This window comes from Podarcis bocagei, assembly GCF_964188305.1.
Source record: "Podarcis bocagei genome assembly, chromosome: 7".
In the NCBI taxonomy this organism is placed as follows: domain Eukaryota; kingdom Metazoa; phylum Chordata; class Lepidosauria; order Squamata; family Lacertidae; genus Podarcis; species Podarcis bocagei.
Window position 1 is genome coordinate 7,983,748 of NC_138132.1, and position 21,020 is coordinate 8,004,767.

Below are 21,020 nucleotides of genomic sequence, written 5' to 3' on the forward strand. Positions count from 1 at the left end.
TCCCTGCCTCTTGTTTTCTGCCTCTCTCCCTCAAACCTGAGGCTGCTAATAATGCTCCCTGCCAACAGTGGATGGTGAAATCCAGAGTGATCAACGACATGCAGGAGGCCTGCTGGGAGATGGTGTCCGCCATGGCCAGTGAAATCATCCAGCTGCTGGACTCGGACAACGACGGCATACGCACCCACGCCATCAAGTTTGTGGAGGCGCTGATCATCACCCTCTCTCCCCGGATGCCGGAGTCGGACGTGCCCAAGCGCCACGAGAACGACATCAGCCTCGACCGGGTCCCTGAGGACCACCCCTACATCAAATACAGTAAGCGGGTGTATGGCTCCCCTTTATCACACACACACAGCCCAACAAGACAATGACAAAAATCCACCAACAGCATACGAATCAGTATGGGTAACCTGATCCAAAACATTCACCCACCCCACTCACACATGGAAACATTTTGTTGTTGTTGTTGTTTAGTCGTTTAGTCGTGTCCGACTCTTCGTGACCCCCTGGACCAGAGCACACCAGGCACTCCTGTCTTCCACTGCCTCCCGCACTTTGGTCAAACTCATGTTCGTAACTTCGAGAACACTGTCCCACCATCTCATCCTCTGTCGTCCCCTTCTCCTTGTGCCCTCCATCTTTCCCAACATCAGGGTCTTTTCCAGGGAGTCCTCTCTTCTCATGAGGGGGCCAAAGTCTTGGAGCCTCAGCTTCAGGATCTGTCCTTCCAGTGAGCACTCAAGGCTGATTTCCTTAAGAATGGATAGGTTTGATCTTCTTGCAGTCCATGGGACTCTCAAGAGTCTCCTCCAGCACCAGAATTCAAAAGCATCCATTCTTCGGCAATCAGCCTCAGCTCTCACTTCCATACATCACTGCTGGGAAAACCATAGTTTTTACTATACGGACTTTTGTTGGCAAAGTGATGTCTCTACTTTTTAAAACATGAAAACATAGACCACCACAAATGAACAGCCACACCCTAGGCCAACCCCAACCTCTCTCACCACCAAAGGAACACAGGTGAATAGCAGAGAACCTGCACAAGTGATGCTGACAACCGCCCCCCCCACATATATTAAGTATAATAGAAACATTGCCACCCGACCCCACCCATCTTCCCCCCTCCCCCTCTTTCCCCCTTTTCTTCCTAATGTCTCAACAAATGAAGCTGATTTGTAAAAATGTTACATGGGGGGGGGGAATAATATGAGAAAGTGACATTGCACACACTTTTGTAAGTCAAGAAAATCTTTAATTAAATATATATATATATATATACAGTAAGCTGGTGAAGCCAAGGGAGGCGGCAGGGCTCCTGGGAAAACAGTCCTGGTCTGGACTAACAATAAGGATGGATAAGTGCAGAGCCCAGGAAGGGGTATCAGGTGTCTTGGTCATCCTGGGAAGGGACCAAACATTGCCTGCTCCAACAAATGCCTTGATCACGAATGTCTGCTCCGAGCCCCCTCCTGTCTCGCCTGGATCATCTGCTGCAGGTGCAATATGGCAAGGTGCTTGCAAAGGTGGCGGCGGCTGCAGAATGCATTGAGATCTCCACCAGCCGTTCCTCACTGCTGCTTTTTGCCTCTCCCTCTCAGACGTTCTGTGGGAAGAAGGGAAGACAGCGCTGGACCAGCTGTTGAAGTTCATGGTCCACCCAGCCATCTCCAGCATCAACCTGACCGCCGCGCTGGGCTCCTTGGCCTCCATCGCCCGCCAGCGGCCCATGTTCATGTCAGAGGTGATCCAGGCCTATGAGACACTGCACGGTAAGCCTGCTAAGCTCACAGTATCTGGGACCCCGTATGTATACCTATTAAGATCGATCTGGCCTTCATTATCGGGGCTGCCCTAGTCTTTAAAAAATCAGAAATCTTCCAATCACCTTGAGGTGTTCCCTAAAGACACGTAGTGATGGTGCCTCAGGTGACAAGCGCCGGGTCTGGGTCAGTTCATATGGGGAGAGGTGATGTTAAAGTTTGTGGGTCGTAAATCCTTTGACCCACGTGAGTCTGCTGCAACAGCCCTGCAGTAAATTTGATTTATTGCCACTCCGACAAACTCCAGTGGTGCCCACACGCTTCCACTCATGCCCTGCCACGCTTCTCAGTTGCCGGATAATAGCAGAGTTCACACGCAGCGTAAAATGGCTTGTCTGTGTCAACGTGGTGTCTTCAATAACTCAGCTCGACACCAGTTCTTCTATTCTAACCCTCTTTATTTAGAAGCATTCACAACAGAAAAGAAAAACCTACAGAATCTAGCTGCAGGCTTGCAGCTTTCTGTCTCTAACAAAAACGAAACTACCTTGCTCACATTCTCAGACAGACTGCTCTCCAGAGAGAGCTCAGCCCCCACAGAGCACAGATCAAAGGAAAATGCCCGGGTCATTTGGGCAATGCACCCAGTGAATCAGAACGCTTCCTGGAGTGTTAACTTTTGGCTGTCCAGAACCACAACAGGTGATCCTTAAGGTATTGAGGTCCTGAGCTGTTTGGACATACAGTGGAACCTCAGGTTACATACGCTTCAGGTTACAGACTCCGCTAACCCAGAAATATTACCTCGGGTTAAGAACTTTGCTTCAGGATGAGAACAGAAATCGTGCTCTAGTGGTGCAGCGGCAGCAGGAGGCCCCATTAGCTTAAGTGGTGCTTCAGGTTAAGAACAGTTTCAGGTTAAGAACAGACCTCCAGAACTAATTAAGTTCTTAACCCGAGGTACCACTATATAGACTTAATCAGCTAAATTAAGCGGGCCCAATGGTGAGGTGCTGTAGAAGTGGGAACAGAGGGAAGCTGCATATTTCATATTTCCACTCAATTTCATCATCATCATCATCAATTTATTATTTATACCCCGCCCATCTGGCTGAGTTTCCCCAGCCACTCTGTGCAGCTCCCAATCAAGTGTTAAAAACAATACAGCGTTAAATATTAAAAACTTCCCTGAACAGGGCTGCCTTCAGATGTCTTTTAAAAAGAAGATAGCTGCTTATTTCCTTGACATCTGGTGGGAGGGTGTTCCACAGGATGTTCCTCCTTGGGCCCGGGATCTGGGTTCCTCTCTAATGTTGTCGCTTGCTTGACTTGTTTCCTCTGCCCTCCTGCCGACAGCCAACCTCCCCCCGACGCTGGCCAAGTCCCAGGTGAGCAGCGTGCGGAAGAACCTCAAGCTGCACCTGTTGAGCGTCCTCAAGCACCCGGCCTCCGTGGAGTTCCAGGCCCAGATCACCACCCTGCTGATGGACCTGGGCACGCAGCAGGCCGAGATCACCCGCAACATGCCTAACCTGAAGGAGCTCCGCAAGCGCCCGCGGGATGATAGCGACCCTGCCATGAAGAAGATGAAGATGGGTGAGCGGGCAAAGGAGGGGCAGGAGGGGCCCGTGGGGAGGGACAGGCTCTTCTCCAAACGCTGTGATGATCCCCAACCGTGCAGCACCTGCCCCACCGCATAAAACACACAAAGACTTCCTCTTTCTCTGCTGCAGAGCCAAATCTTGGGGAGGATGATGAGGATAAAGACCTGGAGCAGGTGGCAGCCCCAGTCCCCAAGCCCTCCATCCAAGTCAGCACGCAGTCGGACACGGACATCACCGCTGAGTTTCTACAGCCCCTTCTGACTCCAGATAACGTGGCCAACCTGGTAGGTTTAGCTGGCGAACGTGGCCCTTGGCTGCTCCTCGCTTGAGTGCCGGGAGGGGAGAATCTTTTGCCAAAGGGTCTAGAAAGCAGACGGGGTGGCAGGAGACACAACCTCAGCTTGACCGAAGGGTGATCATTCTGGAAAAGCCGGAGAGGCACATGTCCCTTTGCATAAAGTTAGCCTGGTGCGCCTCATCATTGTGAAAGCTAGATGAGTGGAGGTGTAGGGTAAGATTGGCTTTTTCTTAGGAATAGAAGTGTTTTCCTTCTTGGCTCTGGCAGGCCAGGCCCTCTCACCATCTTTCTGTCCCCCAGGTGCTCATCAGCATGGTGTACCTGCCTGAAAACATGCCTGCTTCCTTCCAAGCCACCTATACCCCGGTGGAATCTGCTGGCACTGAGGTCCAGATCAAGCACCTTGCCCGCCTCATGGCCACCCAGATGACGGCAGCTGGGCTAGGGCCAGGTATGCCCCTAAGAGGGACTCTGGGGGAGTTGCTATGAACTTCTAGCACAGATGGTCCCAATCTCTGGCTGTTTGAGCAATACAGTGGTCTTTGTATTTGCAAAGGTTTTGCTTTGTTTTTGCATGGGCCCATAAAGAAAAACTAACTGGATGTGATGGTTTGTGGGTGTGATTTTGCTAACTGTTTCATAGACACAGCTGAATGGATTTAATTTAGGGATGGGGGAGTCCTCCTTTCCCTCGTAGGCACCCTTTCAGGGGTCGCATGCCAGTCAGTGAGTGGGACCAGAGCCCAAAGCAGGCAGAATAATGTGTGTGACTCTTCTATAGCAGGCTTCATCCACACAAACGGCAGTTTTCAGACATCCCAAAGAGGGCTGCTTTTGACCATGGGACCGAGGTTCCTGATCCCTGATTCAGATCCTCAGAATGCTTGTTATTGAGGCCAACTGTCATACATGATTACCAAGCCCAAACAGTAAAGCTGAGCCACATACTGAGGTATCAGGTATACACATTTGCAGCACTGTATTTCAGTTCTTGCTATTTATTTATGTAAGGGGTCTGGGAGCGGTCTCTCTCTACCTATAAGTTTAAAAAGTTACAAGTTAGGGGCAGAGGATGAAGTGGGTTTTGCCAGATGATTAATTCCCTCTTCCTCTCTCCTGCAGGTGTGGAGCAAATCAAGCAGGTCAAGGAGTCGCTGAAAGAAGAGAAAATGCTCAAACCGGAAAGTGTGCTGATCAAGCGACGCTTCTCTGCTCTCAATACAGGCCAGGCCATTTCTGTGTTGGGAGCCCAGGGCTCTGTCCCCTCTACTGAGCCTGGGGTGCCGCAGACCAAGCGGCGCCCAGAACCAATCATCCCTTCCACTCAGCCCAGGTGAGAGCCTGGTGAGAGCAACGCCAGCCAGTGTGGTGTAGTGGTTAAGAGCGGTAGTCTCGTAATCTGGTGAACCGGGTTCGCGTCTCCGCTCCTCCACATGCAGCTGCTGGGTGACCTTGGGCCAGTCACACTTCTCTGAAGTCTCTCAGCCCCACTCACCTCACAGAGTGTTTGTTGTGGGGGAGGAAGGGAAAGGAGAATGTTAGCCGCTTTGAGACTCCTTTGGGTAGTGATAAAGCGGGATATCAAATCCAAACTCTTCTTCTTCTCTTTGTCCTTTGAGGTTGAGGGGGGCGGTTCAGTTAAAGAACAATTAACAGGCAGCTCGTGAGACAAATGATAAACACCATTTGGGAAAGGGCCAAACACAGAACATAAAATAAATGTATATGAGTTTATCAAGGTTGCAGCATGGTCCTAAAGTTACGAGACTATCTAGTTATAGATAAATCTACGAAAACTGGAGACCTGTCAGAAAAAGTTGGAATGATTTCTTCCCGTTCACCTCGGCTGTCATATCCTTTTTCGTCTATCTAGATTGTAAGCCCTGTGGGGACCAGGAACTGGCCTCTCGCTTTGTCTCTTTTTAAAAGCACCCTGTATGTGGATGGAGCTACACAGAAAACTAACCTATTCTCTCCAGCTGGTGGCCACTGTGGTCTCCCTGCTGCTCTCCTGAGCTGGTTGTGTGCAAGAAGGCATGTGCTTTGAGCAACCAGCTCTCGCAGGAGCAGTCTCCTTTTTTGCAAATCCCTTCCCGAGTGGCTGCTCAGCTTCTGTTTCCAGCTGCTGGAAGATCCCCCGCTTTCGTGAACTCTGTCCTTACCCTGTTTCCAATTCCCCTGCATAATTGCGGAGGTTTTCCCCAAATCCTTGCAAAGAAGACATGGGGCACCCTCTTCGCTTGAGCTTCTTCTCCTCCAGCTCTTCAGAGGCTGATGTGTTTTCCTTTCTCCCGCTTGCTTCTTCCCAGGTTGGCCGGAGCCACCGGCCGCAAGAAGATCTTCCGCCTGAGCGACGTGATCAAGCCTCTCACGGACGTGCAGATGGACAAGCTGAAGCTGGCGGCCGTGAAGCGGATCCTGTGCTCCGAGAAGGCCGTGGCCTGCAGCGGGGCTGCCCATGTAAGTGTCTCCCGCAGCCTTGTCGTGGTGGGATCCTGGTTGGGTCCAGCATCTCCACCTCACCTTCACCAGCTTCCTTCTTTCGCAGGCCCGGGTGAAGATCCTCTCTTCTCTGGTGACCCAGTTCGAGGTCCCTCTCAAGAGCGAAGTCCTGAGCTTCATCCTGGATGACACCCGCAACCGCCTGGACCTCGCCTTCGCCTGGTTGTACCAGGAGTACAATGCCTACCTGAGCCAATACCCCTCTGGCTCGCTCGACAACTACGACGAGTGTCTCATCGGCCTCCTCTCCGGTCTGCAGGAGAAGCCGGACCAAAAAGATGGGTGGGTGCTTGGGGCCTTGTAGAGGTGTGTGGTGGGGTGAGGATCAGGGACACAACCCCCCCCTTTGATTATTTGATTTCCCTTTTAACCCCGTGACTGCCAGGCATTTTGAGAGCAAGATGGGTAAGCTACTAAACGCACCCCAATATAAGCTATGGTGACCCCAGGTAAAGTCCCGCCTCCCCCAGAAGAATATTTCAAGCATTTATCATCATAAACATTTTTTAAACATACAAATTTTCTTCTTAACTTCCCACCCCTCCTTTCCTAATTGGCCCAGTCCTTGCCCCACAGCTCCTACAAGACAGGCCTGTGGCCAGAAATTCCTCATGGTTGCGGAATATTCTGGTGGAGCCCGTGAAACACAGAAATACTTGAAACATCAAAATCTGCTCTTTTAAATCGGGGCTTGTTCAAAGAACCAATTCTCCCGTACAAGTTTTAATCAATTTCTAATATGCTTAGGAATAAGATTAAGGCTAAAGAAGGGAGAAACGCATGCATACTTTGTTCTGAGATGGAGCACGTTGGCATGGCACAGGACTGTAAAGGCCACCAACTTAAAATGTTGCATCCCTGGTTATAAAATAATAAAGTTATTTCTGATTATTTTTTTCTAAGCTCCTGGCCGTGACCAAAGCTTTTTCTGTTGTTGTTTTCCTTACACAGGATCTTTACCAAGGTGGTACTTGAGGCCCCACTGATCACCGAGAGTGCCCTGGAAGTGATTCGGAAGTACTGCGAAGATGAGGTGCGTCCCTAATCAGATACCAGCTGGGGTTCATCTTAGAGCTCCCTCCATAGCCTTACAAGATTGCAGGGAAGGAAACTCTGCTTATACACCGGGGTCTGGCCAGCAAAGTATGCTTGACACGTTTTAGGGCAATTATAAAAGGCATTCCTATCAGTAATCCTACCCCAAACTAGAAGAAATGCAATGAAAGCTTCTGGGACCTACAAAAATAGGCTGCTGGATTGGCTATTCTGACCTTGCCTCCTCCTTCCAACTCGCTCCTGTTTCACAAAAGCATCCCTGCAAAGTTCTCTGAAGGTTGGTGCATAGTTATGGCTTGTTGGAAACAGCGTGTGGGTTCCCCACCCCCCGGCCACAGTTTCAAAGTTTAAACATTTTACACTGTTACTCTTCCCCCAAACTGACAGCCTCCCTGGGAATGTGTTCTGGGAGTTTGTTTGACTCCCAGAACTGTTTGAAAACCAAGGCACGGCTTCTTATTGGCCATAGGAGCTTCCTGCACTCAATCAGAAGCTGTGGAAGCTGTGTTGTACATTAGACTTCCAAAAAACATTCACAAACCGGAACACTTCTGGGTTTGCAGCGTTCGGGAGCCGATTTGTTTGGGAGCCAAGCCATTCGACAACCGAGGTACCACTGTACACACACACACACACACACACACACACACACTGCCCAAAACATTAACTGCACATGCTTAGAGCTTCTTTTGCAACTCTCTTACAGAGCCGGACGTACCTGGGCATGTCGACGCTTCGGGACCTGATCTTCAAGCGCCCGTCGAGGCAGTTCCAGTATCTGCATGTTCTCTTGGATCTCAGCTCCCACGAGAAGGACAAGGTGAGCCTTCAGCCTGGAGCCTGTCTCTCTGGTGCATTGGTGTGGTCCGAGCAATGCAGCTGAAATAAGCTTTCAAGTCACTCCTAACTGACCAGGGTGCCTGCAGGACTGCCTGCTCTTACACAAACCTGCCTAGCTACTAAGACCACCCTCAGAGGCACGGCTCTGTGTCCTCCTGCTTATACGAAGTAAGCTGGGTGGTGACTGGAGGGCCTTTTCAGCTGCAGCACCTTGACTTTGGAACCTCTTGAAGAGATGGCCTGGGGCCATCTTTATTATCACTTTGGTTCCTGCCGAAAGAAGAGACTGGGGTGGGGTGGGGTAAGAGGTTAATCTAGCCCAGCATCATGTCCTTGTTGACATTTCCATTCCACCTTAAGGAACAAACATGGGATTGTTACATGTCACATGTCTGTTTACATTCCAGCACAGTATGCTGGGAACTTCCGTTGTGTATAGCTTTTGCTTTTAGCTGCTGTCTCTGAGACAACATGAGAGAGAGACGACATGTTTCTGTCCTGATTTATGATTAATAAATCTGTAGTTGTAGTATGCTTCCACAAGCCTCACACCTATTCTGTGTGCACAATTCAATCTTCTGAAGTGTGCCCTGGCTCTCAAGCCCGGATCACTGATTTACATCAGAGCAGAGGCCGATGGGTCTTCGCAGCGGGACGGCTGGAAGGAGACTACCCAGCCAGGGCTAGCCACCTGGCCTCCCGGCCCTCTGCATGCCGACAGTCCTCACAGTGACCAATGAGATGCACCTGGGAAGCATGCAAGCAGGACACCAGTGCAACAGGCCTTTAAAATTTTGTCGCACGCTTTTTGTAACTGCTTGCTGTGATTTGTTGAATGGATTTTACAATGGTGTTATGGTCATCTGGGAGTGGACCAGTGCTGGGCAACAGAGAGTGGACTTGGTGGTACTTTGAACCGCTTTGGGGGCATCGTGCCCTTAGAAAAAGGCTACATCCCTAGCTGATCAAGGAGACTGAGAGCCTTGGTGATGCCTGTACATTTTCTGTCTCCAACCCTCTTCAAATTCTTGCCTTTGCTCTCCTTTTGGGGAAATGTCTGCTCTGGAACTTGCTCACAGTGGGAACAAGAACCAAAGAACACTAGGGCTCATCCAGGCTTCCTTTTTTTGCTGCATTTCTAGGCACCGGTCCATGCTTTAAAGCATTGTGTCAGAGTGCTCCCACCCCCCCGGTGCTTTCTCCACAAAAATCTGCTCTTTACCATTGAATCAGAGCAAAAGGCAATCTGCAGAAAACCCGAGTTGCTCTTTGTTCCTGTTCAGCACGAAAGAGTGGCTTTTTGCAGGGAAAGTCCCCAGGGGCGGGGCAGAAAGTAAGTGTGGAAGAGCCCTTGAAAATAATCTCAAATTTGAAGTTGGTTTTTAAAAAATCCTTGGGATTCCTGAAGCTTGCTAAGGCACTGTCAAATGACCCATCTTTTGCCACCCATCTCAGGTTCGCCAGCAAGCGCTGCTATTCATCAAGCGGATGTACGAGAAGGACCAGCTGCGGGAATATGTGGAGAAGTTTGCACTGAATTATTTGCAGCTCCTGGTCCACCCCAATCCTCCCTCTGTTCTCTTTGGCGCAGACAAAGATACAGGTAACTGGGCTGCACCAGATCCAGTTGTGTCCGTGAGCAGGTGGCTTGGCCAAAAAATAATGGTAAAGGTGAAAAAATCCCCATCGCCACTTAGAAACTGCTCACTCACGTGAAACTGCTTCCTGTATGGAGCCTTCACTGTGAGGCAAAACAGTGCATGTGTTGTGAACTTCTGGGATAGGTCAGTCCGTAGAGCACGAGACCCTTGATCTCAGGGTTGTGGGTTTGAGTCCCACGTTGGGCAAAGATTCCTGGTTGTAGGTACCGTATTTTTTGCACCACAACACTCACTTTTTTCCTCCTAAAAAGTAAGGGGAAATGTCTGTGCGTGTTATGGAGGGAATGCCTACGGGTGGCATGCCTGTGGATTTTCCTCCTCTGAAAACTACGTGCGTGTTATGGTCGGGTGCGTGTTATAGAGCGAAAAATACGGTAGTTGGACTAGATGACCCTGGTGTTTCCTTCCAACTCTACAGTTCTCTGGTTATATATGTGACGGGTGATGGCGTTCGCTTTCCTCCGTGCTCAAATGGCGTCCCATGTAAAAGAAGCTTTTCTAGGTTTATGGCTTTCCCCCTTTTAAGTTAAACTTATACAACAGGAACTCCAAAAGGAGATATTTCCCGTTTCACAGCTCCATTTCCCTAGTTGTGGTGAATGGCAAGGAGCCTGTCCCTGTGGCGTCTGACACTGCGTAATCCTTGGCGCCTGGTCTCTTTCTTCCCAACCCTCTTTTTCCCTTGCAGAGGTGGCTGCTCCTTGGACAGAAGAGACCATCAAGCAATGCCTCTATCTCTACTTGGCCCTCCTTCCCCAGAACCACAAACTGATTCATGAACTGGCGTCTGTTTATACGGAGGCCATTGCCGACATCAAGCGCACGGTCCTCAGGGTTATTGAGCAGCCTGTGAGTCGGCTAGAGAGGGGTACTGGGTGGTCCACCACAGGGGCGAACGAAGGCGTCGTGACACCTGGGGCGGCAAACCGCTATGTACGGCACATGTGTGTCCTCGTTACGTATAGCGCATGAATGCGATGCCACGCATGCGCTGTACATAGCAGTTTGCCACCGGCGCCGGGATCCTCTGCTCGCGGCTGCAGCCACGAACAGAGGATGCTCCGCGTGCAACTGCACAATGGCTGCTCACGCCACTGCGAGCCACCACAGGGTGCTTTCTCCAGACATGGCACCTGCCCCCCCCCCGTTGCGACGCCACTGGTCCACCATCATTCTTTATACTGTATTGGCCTGAATATGAGCCACACCCATAAATATGCTGCACCTTTAAAATGTGGCAGCTTGGGAACTGCGCACAGGACGGGTGCCGTTGTCCCACACTCCGGGCTGCTCTCGGGGGAGGGGGAGCCGCGCCACTTTGCCGGCGGCCTTCCCCCCTTCATTCTGACAGCTCAGGGGAGGCTTGGGAGTGGCAGGCAGGCTGGGTGCCGTTGCCCCGTGCTCCTTCCCTCCCCACGCTCCTGGGCTGTTTCCTGGGAGAGGAGAGCCGCACCGCTTTGCCAGCGGCATAAGGTCGCGAATATAAACCGCGCTTTAACTTTTCACGATCAGAATTTGGGAAAAAGAAAGTGTGGCTTATATTCGGGCCAATACAGTAGATGGCTCTCCTTTCCTCACATTCTCATCCCCCACCCCTCCCCAAAAACCATCCTTTCGTTTATCTTTTCCTATCGCTTCCAGATCCGTGGGATGGGGATGAATTCCCGGGAGCTGCTCAAGCTGGTTAAAAACTGCCCCAAAGGTGCAGAGACCCTGGTGACCCGCTGCCTGCACAGCCTAACGGACAAAGGTACAGTTACTTCAATGTTTATATTTAGGTGCTGTCCGATACAAAGGCTCATGGCAACTCCACACAAGTAGTTGCTTCTGATAAATGCTGTGGAACTGGGATACGGGCTATGCAAAGCAGTCCAAGCTTGAGAGCTGCTGTTCAGTCACACAATCTAATGTGATTTTCTCCTCTTAGTTCCCCCCTCTCCAGAGCTTGTGAAGCGAGTTCAAGATCTGTACAACAAGAGGCTCCCGGATGTCCGGTTCCTTATCCCTGTCCTCAATGGTTTGGAGAAGGTATTTTCTGAGGCTCAGTTGGAGGCTTGCTTATGATCTGCAATACTCCTCCCCCCTCCCCCCTGCCCCCTTTCCCTGCCAATATTATCTTGGTCTTAAGCCTTTTTAGTTGACATTTTCAATAGGCAGGTTATTTGGAACTTGGCTCAGGAATTCAAAGAAACCCCCCAAATAAGTGCAGTTTTGAAAAGCCTAGCCTGCTGTCTGGATTCAAAATGGCATGCACAGAAGAAAATCTGCTCCTTGATTTTGGGAGCCGCCATGGGCAATTGGGCACGAAATCTCAAGAGGTGTCCAAACACATAGCAGACAAGCAACTTTCCTAAAAGTACGGTAGATGAAGGCGAGACAGCCCACACATAACATGTCAGGATTTAAAACAGCTCTTCCTTCTTACCGATGTGTGCCCTTTAGTGAATCCAGTGCAGACTTACAAGTTGGTAGAACAGAAGTTGGGAAGCGAGGATTGTGCAGATGAGAGAGCTTAGAGGTTTACGGTTAAGTCTCCTCTCCCTTGGGTGCTGATGTGGAGGAGTTAATCCAGGGGGAAACTTCATAAGACGTGGGGATTGAGAAGAGGCTTAAAGGACGAGAGGGAGCCCTGCTTGAGTGACAGAGATGAGGGGAGCAGTGGGGAAGATGGCACAAGGGTGGGAGTGAGGGAAGAGGACCCCGGAGATTAGCAATGGAGGAGACAGCTTCTGTGTGCTCTCTAGCGATTTGCAGGAAGGATTCCATGTTCCCGCTGCTTCCATTAAGTATCCCTGAGTATGCCCCTTCTGTTTGTGGTGCCTCATACCCAATTTTTTTTGGGGGGGGGCTCTCTCCTCTGGGGGTGTGGTCAAGTGTGATGTGCATTCTTGCATTTCCTTTCCAGAAAGAGGTGATTCAGGCCCTGCCGAAGCTCATCAAGCTGAATCCCATTGTTGTGAAGGAGGTTTTCAACCGCCTGTTGGGAACGCAACACGGTAAGGATCCTGGCCACATGGGGACCTTGAGTTTTCTGTGGCTTCCGGCGGGTCTGCTCAAAAGGGTGTCCCGAGGCTGTGGGGAGAGAGGTTTGCTCAGTTTGGAAGGGATCATCGGACTCGCTGGCTTTACTGTCTGCTCCGTCAATGGCTGATCTCTTCATTGGCATCGATTCCAACAGGTGAAGGCAACTCTGCAGTTTCTCCTCTGAATCCTGGGGAGTTGTTGATTGCCCTCCACAACATCGACTCCACCAAGTGCGACATGAAGTCCATCATCAAAGGTAAGGGAGAATTCAGTTGCTTGTTTAGAATCCTTCTAGCATTTCTTCCATTCTCTGTGTTCAATATTTTGGGCTGCCATGGCTGCAAAAAACCCCCACCCTTTCAAGACACATAGGTTAAATTTCCCCATTACATTTTTCAATTTGTGAAATTACAGTGGTACCTCTGGTTGCGAACGGGATCCGTTCCAGAGGCCCGTTCGCAACCTGATAAGAACGTAACCCGCATCTGCGCACGCGTGGGTCGCTGCTTCTGCGCATGTGCGTGACATCATTTTGATCATCTGTGCGAGCAGCGAAACCCCGGAAGTAACCCTTTCCGTACTTCTGGGTCGCCGCGGGACACAACCTGAAAATGCACAACCTGAAGCAAACGTAACATGAAGTATGACTTTACATCCATAGAGGAAATTCATACACTTGAACTAGCTGTGAGTGCTGGAGTTTATTTAGTATCCCAATCCTGTACAGTGGTATCTCCGGTTGCGAATGGGATCCATTTCGGAAGTCCGGCCACATCCCGAGGAATTCACAACCGGAGGTGCTGTTTCTGCACAACTGCGCACAGCGAAATCTGGAAAAATACTTCTGAGTTTGCTGCGTTCACATCCTGAAAGATACGCAACCAGAGGTGTACATCTCTAGAGGTACCACTGTACATCTATTTGGAAGCGTGGAGTCCTGCTTCTCCCCTTAAGTAGATGTGGCGAACCTTTGGCCCTCTTAGATGTTGCTGAACTATAATTCCCATTTCTTGCTTGCTCTGGCTCATGGGAACTGTAGTTCAGCAACACCTGCAGAGCCAAAGGCTTCCCCACTCCTGTCGTAAAAGAACGGGCAGCTTCTGACCTCTGGTGTTCCCCTGCCCCTGTTACCTTGTGGCAGCTGCTCTGAGTTTGCAGCAGCAGCTGATCTTTTCCACTTCCCTGCTTGCAGCCACCAACATGTGCTTTGCTGAGCGCAACGTGTACACCTCTGAGGTGCTGGCCGTGGTGATGCAGCAGCTCATGGAGCAAAACCCGCTGCCCATGCTCCTTATGCGGACCGTGATCCAGTCACTGACGATGTACCCACGCCTGGGCGGCTTCGTCATGAACATCCTCTCCCGACTCATCTTGAAGCAGGTGAGAAGTGTCAGGAGCTCAGTCTACACTCGAATAGAACCCTGGCAGAGAATACATGCCCGACTGGCATGTTCTCTCCCTCCTGGTCGATCATTCGGGAGCTTCAAAAGCTTTCTTCTGCCCGAACATCACAGCGACCGATGCCAACCGACACCGGCACACTTGGGGATCTGCAGAGTTTGCGCATCTCGCTTAACAGACCTCAGCAACTCAGCATTTTGGCTAATCTATTTACATAATAGTTAAACCACAGAGCCTAGGACTTGCCTATCAGAAGGTCGGCGGTTCGAATACCCGCGACGGGGTGAGCTCCCGTTGCTCGGTCCCTGCTCCTGCCAGCCTAGCAGTTCCAAAGCACGTCAAAGTGCAAGTAGATAAATAGGTACCACTCTGGTGGGAAGGTAAACGGCGTTTCCGTGTGCCGCTCTGGTTTGCCAGAAGCGGCTTAGTCATGCTGGCCACATGACCCGGAAGCTGTACGCCGGCTCCCTCAGCCAATAAAGTGAGATGAGCGCCGCAACCCCAGAGTCGGCCACGACTGGACCTAATGGTCAGGGGTCCCTTTACCTTATTTACATATAAACACACACAGAGCACTGCAACATGGCTCCCTCTCTCTCTAGCATCAGACAGCAAAGAGAGAAAGAACAAAGGACCATAGTCCCACTTCACGGAACACAGTAACACAAACATCCTGTCTCTGTCACTTCCCACTCTGTGGAGTCAAAACATATACCATCATGTGAAAGACAACAATCCCATGACTGCAATCATGGAGCGGGAATTCTAACAAGAAGGACGTGGGAGAGACCTGCCTTTGTCCTCTGCAGCCAGGTTCCCGTCGTCCTTTGCCTCTTGCACTCATTGCTGCAGAGGGCAGCACTTCTGGGCATCGCGGCCACCCTTCTAAGGGGACTGCTTCAGCGGATTCACTCTGTTGGGGGCAGAGGGAGGTCTCTTACTGCGTGGCTGACTCTTTGACAACCCGCAAAACCAAGAATATCTCCCGAGGGTGGGAGGAACAGCCCAGCACACAAGATATTGTAAGAAGAAGGCCAGTGGCCTGTCAAGTCCGGCATCCTGTTCTCACAGTGGTCAGATAGATGCCTGTTGGAAAGCCACAAGCAGGATCCAAGAACAGGATCCCCTCCTGCGGCTTCTTTGTTGTTTAGTCGTTTAGTCGTGTCCGACTCTTCGTGACCCCCTGGACCAGAGCACGCCAGGCACTCCTGTCTTCCACTGCCTCCCGCAGTTTGGTCAAACTCATGCTGGTAGCTTCGAGAACACTGTCCAACCATCTCGTCCTCTGTCGCCCCCTTCTCCTTGTGCCCTCCATCTTTCCCAACATCAGGGTCTTTTCCAGGGAGTCTTCTCTTCTCATGAAGTGACCAAAGTATTGGAGCCTCAGCTTCAGGATCTGTCCTTCCAGTGAGCACTCAGGGCTGATTTCCTTCAGAATGGAGAGGTTTGATCTTCTTGCAGTCCATGGGACTCTCAAGGGTCTCCTCCAGCACCAGAATTCATAATGTGGCTTCTAGCAACTGGTATTCAGGAGCATTGCTGCCTCTGAGCCTTGTGGCTAGTAGCCATTGTTAGCCATTGTTCAGTTCTCTTCTAAAGCGACCCAGGTTGGTAGCTATCACTGCCTCCTGTGGGAGGGAGTTCCATAGATTAACTGCAGTACATGAATAATCATGGGACATGGGTGGTGCTGTGAGTTAAACCACAGGGTCTGGGACTTGCCAATCAGAAGGTCGGCAGTTCGAATCCCCGTGACGGGGTGAGCTCCCGTTGCTCAGTCCCTGCTCCTGCCAACCTAGCAGTTCGAAAGCATGTCAAAGTGCAAGTAGATAAATAGGTACCGCTCTGGTGGGAAGGTAAACGGCATTTCCATGCGCTGCTCTGGTTCGCCAGAAGCGGCTTAGTCATGCTGGCCACATGACCTGGAAGCTGTATGCCTGCTCCTTCAGCCAATAAAGCGAGATGAGCGCCGCAACCCCAGAGTCGCCCAGGACTGGACCTAATGGTCAGGGGTCCCTTTACCTTTTTATGAATAGTAGTAGTAGTAGTAGTAGTAGTAGTAGTAGTAGCAGTAATAATTTATTATTTATACTCTGCCCATCTGGGTGGCTTCTAACCAAACAATACATACAGAATACAGCAATAAACATTAAAAACTTCCCTAAACTAAGAGCTTTCTTTTGTCAGTCCTGAATCTTCCACCGTTCAGCTTCATAGCATGTCCATGAGTTCTAGTGTTATAAGAGGGAGAAAAACTTGAGTAGCGAAGGACACTGCTATAGATGGCTTTTTTAAAAGATTGGACAGACTCATGCAGCGTAGGCCTGTGGGTGCCCACGATGATGGCACGATAGAGAGATGCAACCTCTGTGTACAGGTGCCTCCTATACCTCTGCGTACTGGTTGGCCTATAGGGGAAATCCAGTGCCTGGATTTCATGCCTGGCTTGTGACCCGTCCAGAGGCATCTGGCTGGTGGCCAGTTCAGCCTGATGAACCATAGGCCACTGGGGCGAGACACAGAGCAGGCTCTGGCTGCTGGTGCCCCATTTTAACTCTTCCCCTTCCTCCCCCAGGTGTGGAAGTACCCCAAGGTTTGGGAGGGCTTCATCAAGTGCTGCCAGCGGACCAAGCCGCAGTCCTTCCAAGTCATCCTCCAGTTGCCTCCTCAGCAGCTCACTGCCGTCTTCGAGAAGTGCCCAGAGCTGCGGGAGCCTCTGCTGGCCCATGTCCGCTCCTTCACCCCGCATCAGGTACTGCCCCAAACACAGCTGCAGTTGCAGAGCACATGGTCCTGCAGCAAGCTGGGGGAGAGGTTATTCGAGTCAAAACAAAATTCAGTGCTTCTAATCCATAGCTGCCTTTTTAAATCAAGGTTCACAGTTTGAAGGGCATGGTTTAAAGCGGAGCTTTCCAAACTTTTCATGTTGCTGACACACTTTTTAGACACGCCTCATTTTGTGACATATTCAGATTTACTAGCAAATCGCAGTTACAGGTAGGTAGCCGTGTTGGTCTGCCGTAGTCGGAACAAAATAAAAAAAATTTAAAAATCCTTCCAGTAGCACCTTAGAGACCAACTAAGTTGGTTATTGCTATGAGCTTTCGTGTGCATGCACACAATATCTGAAGAAGTGTGCATGCACACGAAAGCTCATACCAATAACAAACGTAGTTGGTCTCTAAGGTGCTACTGGTAGCAAATTGGAGGTTAAACTAACCCCTTTCCAGCCCCAGGAGGAGCACGGGGAGCGTTCGCGTGACACACTGCAGCCAACACATTAATGTGTCACGACACACAGTTTGGAAAGTTCCGGTTTAAAGAATCCTAAGAGGTAACTTGTTGGTTCATTTTACTGTATTGTATTCCTATCCCATTTTTAGCTAGGATTGGCTCCCAAAGCAGCCCACAATTAAAAACCGACTGAAAGGCATGATATATTAAGACACACAGACATTTATTGCAGTCTTTTGGTTCCTGCTCCTTGTCTGTGCTAGGCTCTCCCCTGGACAGGCACTGCTGAAGACAAAGATCCCACAGGGCTGGGGAGCCTGTGGCCCTCCAGATGTTGTTGGACTACAACTCCCATCACCCCAGACCATTGGGCACCCTGGCTGGAGATGAAGGGAGCTGGTGTCAGAAAGGGAGGGGCTCCCCAGCCCTGGTCTAAAGAGTGGGGCATGGCAGACCTAGAAGTCCTACTTGAAACTCAGTCCTTACAGGTTGGGATAGGTCAGAAGACACAAGAAAACCCAGTACTACATCAGCAATACTCACATGCACACATCTCCAGTCCAGAACAGTAATTTTAAATAAGACCACGAATTCTAAAACAGGTTTTCTTGCAAAGCGTACTAATGAACTTCTGTTCAACCAACTCAGTAGGATTTTAACCAAGATAGGGTATGTGTGAAAGTATCAGAGAGAATACTGTTTGAGAGAATACTTTCAAATGCAATGGTTGGCGCACGTCTGGATGAGGCACCCCCTCTGCTTTTTCTCCACCAGCAAGCTCATGTTCCCAATTCCACCATGGCCATCCTAGAAGCCAGCAACAAGCAAGACCTTGAAGGGAAGGAGTTGCAGCCTCTGGAGGAGGCGAGGGTCTCAGCCCCGCCCAGGACCAAGGAGCTGAGAAGAGAGAAAGAGGTCAGAGCACACGGTGGGCAGGGAGGAGGTGGCGTTCATAGCATTGAACAAATGCGGATTTTGCCAGGTTACATGCATAGCGAGCATTCAGTGTTGGGAACGCCAGAAATGGAGGGTGGGGAGAAGGGAACTGTGAAGGACAATTCATCTGCCATTGGATTTCTGTTTCTGTGACCTTCACAGTGAACCTTGGCAGTCGGTCCCACTGTGTTCAGTAGGACTTATGCTCCTATGTGAACATATATAGGAGCGCAGCTTGAGTGGTTGATGGTAGGAGGGGCAAAGCACTGTGGAGAGACTCGAAAGGGCCTTGGAGGGTAGAGAGAACCATTTCAGTGATGTCCAATCAGAGTTTGCAAATGGGAGCAGAAGTGCAATGGTTTTTATTTTTGCAAGCCTGCAGCACTGCAGATACGTGATCGCAATGTTTGGGGACAGCGCAGCTTAGCCCGAACTTGGAGACCTTGACGCAAACAAGTTTTGCGTAAAGGTAAAGGGGCCCCTGACCATTAGGTCCAGCCGTGGCCGACTCTGGGGTTGCAGCGCTCATCTCGCTTTATTGGCTGAGGGAGCCGGCATACAGCTTCCGGGTCATGTGGCCAGCATGACTGAGCCGCTTCTGGCGAACCAGAGCAGCGCACGGAAACGCCGTTTACCTTCCCGCTGGAGCGGTACCTATTTATCTACTTGCACTGGTGTGCTTTCGAACTGCTAGGTTGGCAGGAGCAGGGACCAAGCAACAGGAGCTCACCCCGTGGCGGGGATTCGAACCGCCGACCTTCTGATTGGCAAGTCCTAGGCTTTGTGGTTCAACCCACAGCGCCACCTGCGTCCCTAAGTTTTGCGTAGTGTTCTTTTATTTCTGCATGTTTGGGAACACTTTCACAGAAGGGAAGCTAGGCTACCTTGCTTCCCTGTATTAGACATAGAAATAGAGGCCCAGCGTGGGGAGGGAGGGATTCACCACAGAACAGTGTTGGGAATTTGGACCTAGTGCCAGGAGCATGGTGCGCTCATTCCCCCCCCCCCAAACTAGAAAAGGGTTTGAAAAAGGAGTGGACACTTTGCAGGGCCTAACGCAGCTCATTGCCAATCCTAGGAAGAAATGGAGCCTCAGCCCCTCCTGCCTCGCGTGTCCCAGGATATGATTGCCCTGCGCTTGGCACAGGAGAAGGCCCTCAAGCGCCAGCTGGAGGAGGAGCAGAAACTGAAGCAGCAGCAGCAGCCTCCCCGCCCGGCAGCCCCCCAGACCCCACTCCCTTCCGAGGAATCTGTGGACTTGCAGGAGGAGGTGCCTGAGGCGGAGACTCCCACCATCTTCATCAGCATGCAGGAGGAAGACGAGAGCTTTGGAGGAGACAGCTCCCAGCTGGATTCCAGCTTAGAGGGCCCCTGGCCACCCAAGGTACCGCAACTTTTTTTTTGCTTGTCAGTGGAAGTGGCCATCAAACCTCCTGTAGTTCCACCTATGAAAGCACCTCGGTTGTGTCTTGGATTTCTGTCATTCCCTGCCGAGAGGATTATAGACGCAGCGCAAGCCGCCGAAACCGTATCTGGTTCAGGCAGGCATCCACTTGAAAGCCGGATTAATTTCCGAAGACAGCAGTCTTTGACACAAGTGATGTTGAGCTTCTCTGCCTTTCAAGTTCTGAGAGGAGCCAGGGAGCTTGGCTCTTCTGCACACTGATGGTGGTTTCTTGGTCTCTTCCCCAGGAGCTGCAGAGCAAGGAAGGAGCAGCCAGCAGCAGCAGTAGTAGCAGCAGCAGCAGCAGTAGCAGCAGTAGTAGCAGCAGCAGTGGCAGCTCAGATGAGGGATCCTCAAGCAAGCCACCCACAGCCAAGCAAGCCACCCTCTCCCTCGAGGAAGAGGAGCCGGCCGCAGACGGTGGGGCACCACCTCCTGCCCCTTCCGCTGCTCTGGCTGCAAACTCTCCCAGCCCAGCAGAGGAGCTGTCGGACCCCGTTGTGGAGCAAGAGGAAAAAGCAGACAGCTGATGATTCAGGAAAAGAAGATTGGGGGGGAAGGGGTTAACTGGGAAAGGAACCAGGAAAATAAGAATAAAGTGGATTAGATTTCTAAATAAAGAATCTCGGGTCTCAACTGCTTTTCTGTCTGTACTGGAGTTGTTGTTTTTTATCCTGCTTGCGTAAAGTGGGGTGGTGTAGTTCTTAATTATAAAAAAGAGATAATCTGTTAGTTGGGTAAACACAACTGATGCTATATGTAAATTGCCTTGAACTTCATGTGCCTTGGAGGTAGTAAAGATGGTTGGTTTTTTGGGTGGGGCTGAGAGGAGGAGGAGGAGGAGGAAGGAGATGGCTTAGAAAAGCCTGGTGCTGTCAAACATTTTTTATTGACAGGGAGGTAGCCATGTTGGTCTGCCGTAGTTGAAACAAAATAAAAAAAATCCTTCCAGTAGCACCTTAGAGACCAACTAAATTTGTCTCATACCAGTAACAAACTTAGTTGGTTTCTAAGGTGCTACTGGAAGAAAAAAAAAATTAATTGAATTTATATACTGCCCTATACCCGGAGGTCTCAGGGTGGTTCACAAAACATAAAACCACAAATTATATAATCAAAATAAAAGAAGCATCCCAATAACCCCACCCCAGCCTTAAAAAAACACATTTTTAAAGGGCATTGTATATAAATCAGATCAAATGCCTGGTTAAAAAGGAATGTTTTTGCCTGGTGCCTAAAAGTGTATACAGTGGT

General features: G+C 50.5%; 1 protein-coding gene across 5 annotated transcripts in view; it reads left to right on the forward strand.

Annotated features, from left to right (window-relative positions):
• The window catches only part of SYMPK (symplekin scaffold protein), a 257,360-nt gene extending 236,953 nt beyond the window's left edge, over window positions 1-20,407 (forward strand). For all 5 annotated transcript variants that reach the window (XM_081200151.1, XM_081200152.1, XM_081200149.1 and 2 more), the window contains exons 7-27: window positions 69-318; window positions 1,605-1,775; window positions 3,123-3,362; window positions 3,500-3,654; window positions 3,969-4,119; window positions 4,791-5,001; window positions 5,978-6,128; window positions 6,217-6,452; window positions 7,122-7,203; window positions 7,933-8,046; window positions 9,522-9,669; window positions 10,416-10,576; window positions 11,369-11,477; window positions 11,655-11,755; window positions 12,633-12,723; window positions 12,906-13,007; window positions 13,944-14,131; window positions 16,728-16,904; window positions 18,161-18,301; window positions 19,401-19,706; window positions 20,015-20,407. In XM_081200151.1, coding sequence (XP_081056277.1) covers window positions 69-318; window positions 1,605-1,775; window positions 3,123-3,362; window positions 3,500-3,654; window positions 3,969-4,119; window positions 4,791-5,001; window positions 5,978-6,128; window positions 6,217-6,452; window positions 7,122-7,203; window positions 7,933-8,046; window positions 9,522-9,669; window positions 10,416-10,576; window positions 11,369-11,477; window positions 11,655-11,755; window positions 12,633-12,723; window positions 12,906-13,007; window positions 13,944-14,131; window positions 16,728-16,904; window positions 18,161-18,301; window positions 19,401-19,706; window positions 20,015-20,296 — 3,567 coding nt within the window. In that variant the 3' untranslated portion in view covers window positions 20,297-20,407. The remainder of the gene's footprint in view (window positions 1-68; window positions 319-1,604; window positions 1,776-3,122; window positions 3,363-3,499; window positions 3,655-3,968; window positions 4,120-4,790; window positions 5,002-5,977; window positions 6,129-6,216; window positions 6,453-7,121; window positions 7,204-7,932; window positions 8,047-9,521; window positions 9,670-10,415; window positions 10,577-11,368; window positions 11,478-11,654; window positions 11,756-12,632; window positions 12,724-12,905; window positions 13,008-13,943; window positions 14,132-16,727; window positions 16,905-18,160; window positions 18,302-19,400; window positions 19,707-20,014) is intronic.
• The last annotated feature ends 613 nt before the right edge of the window (window positions 20,408-21,020 follow it).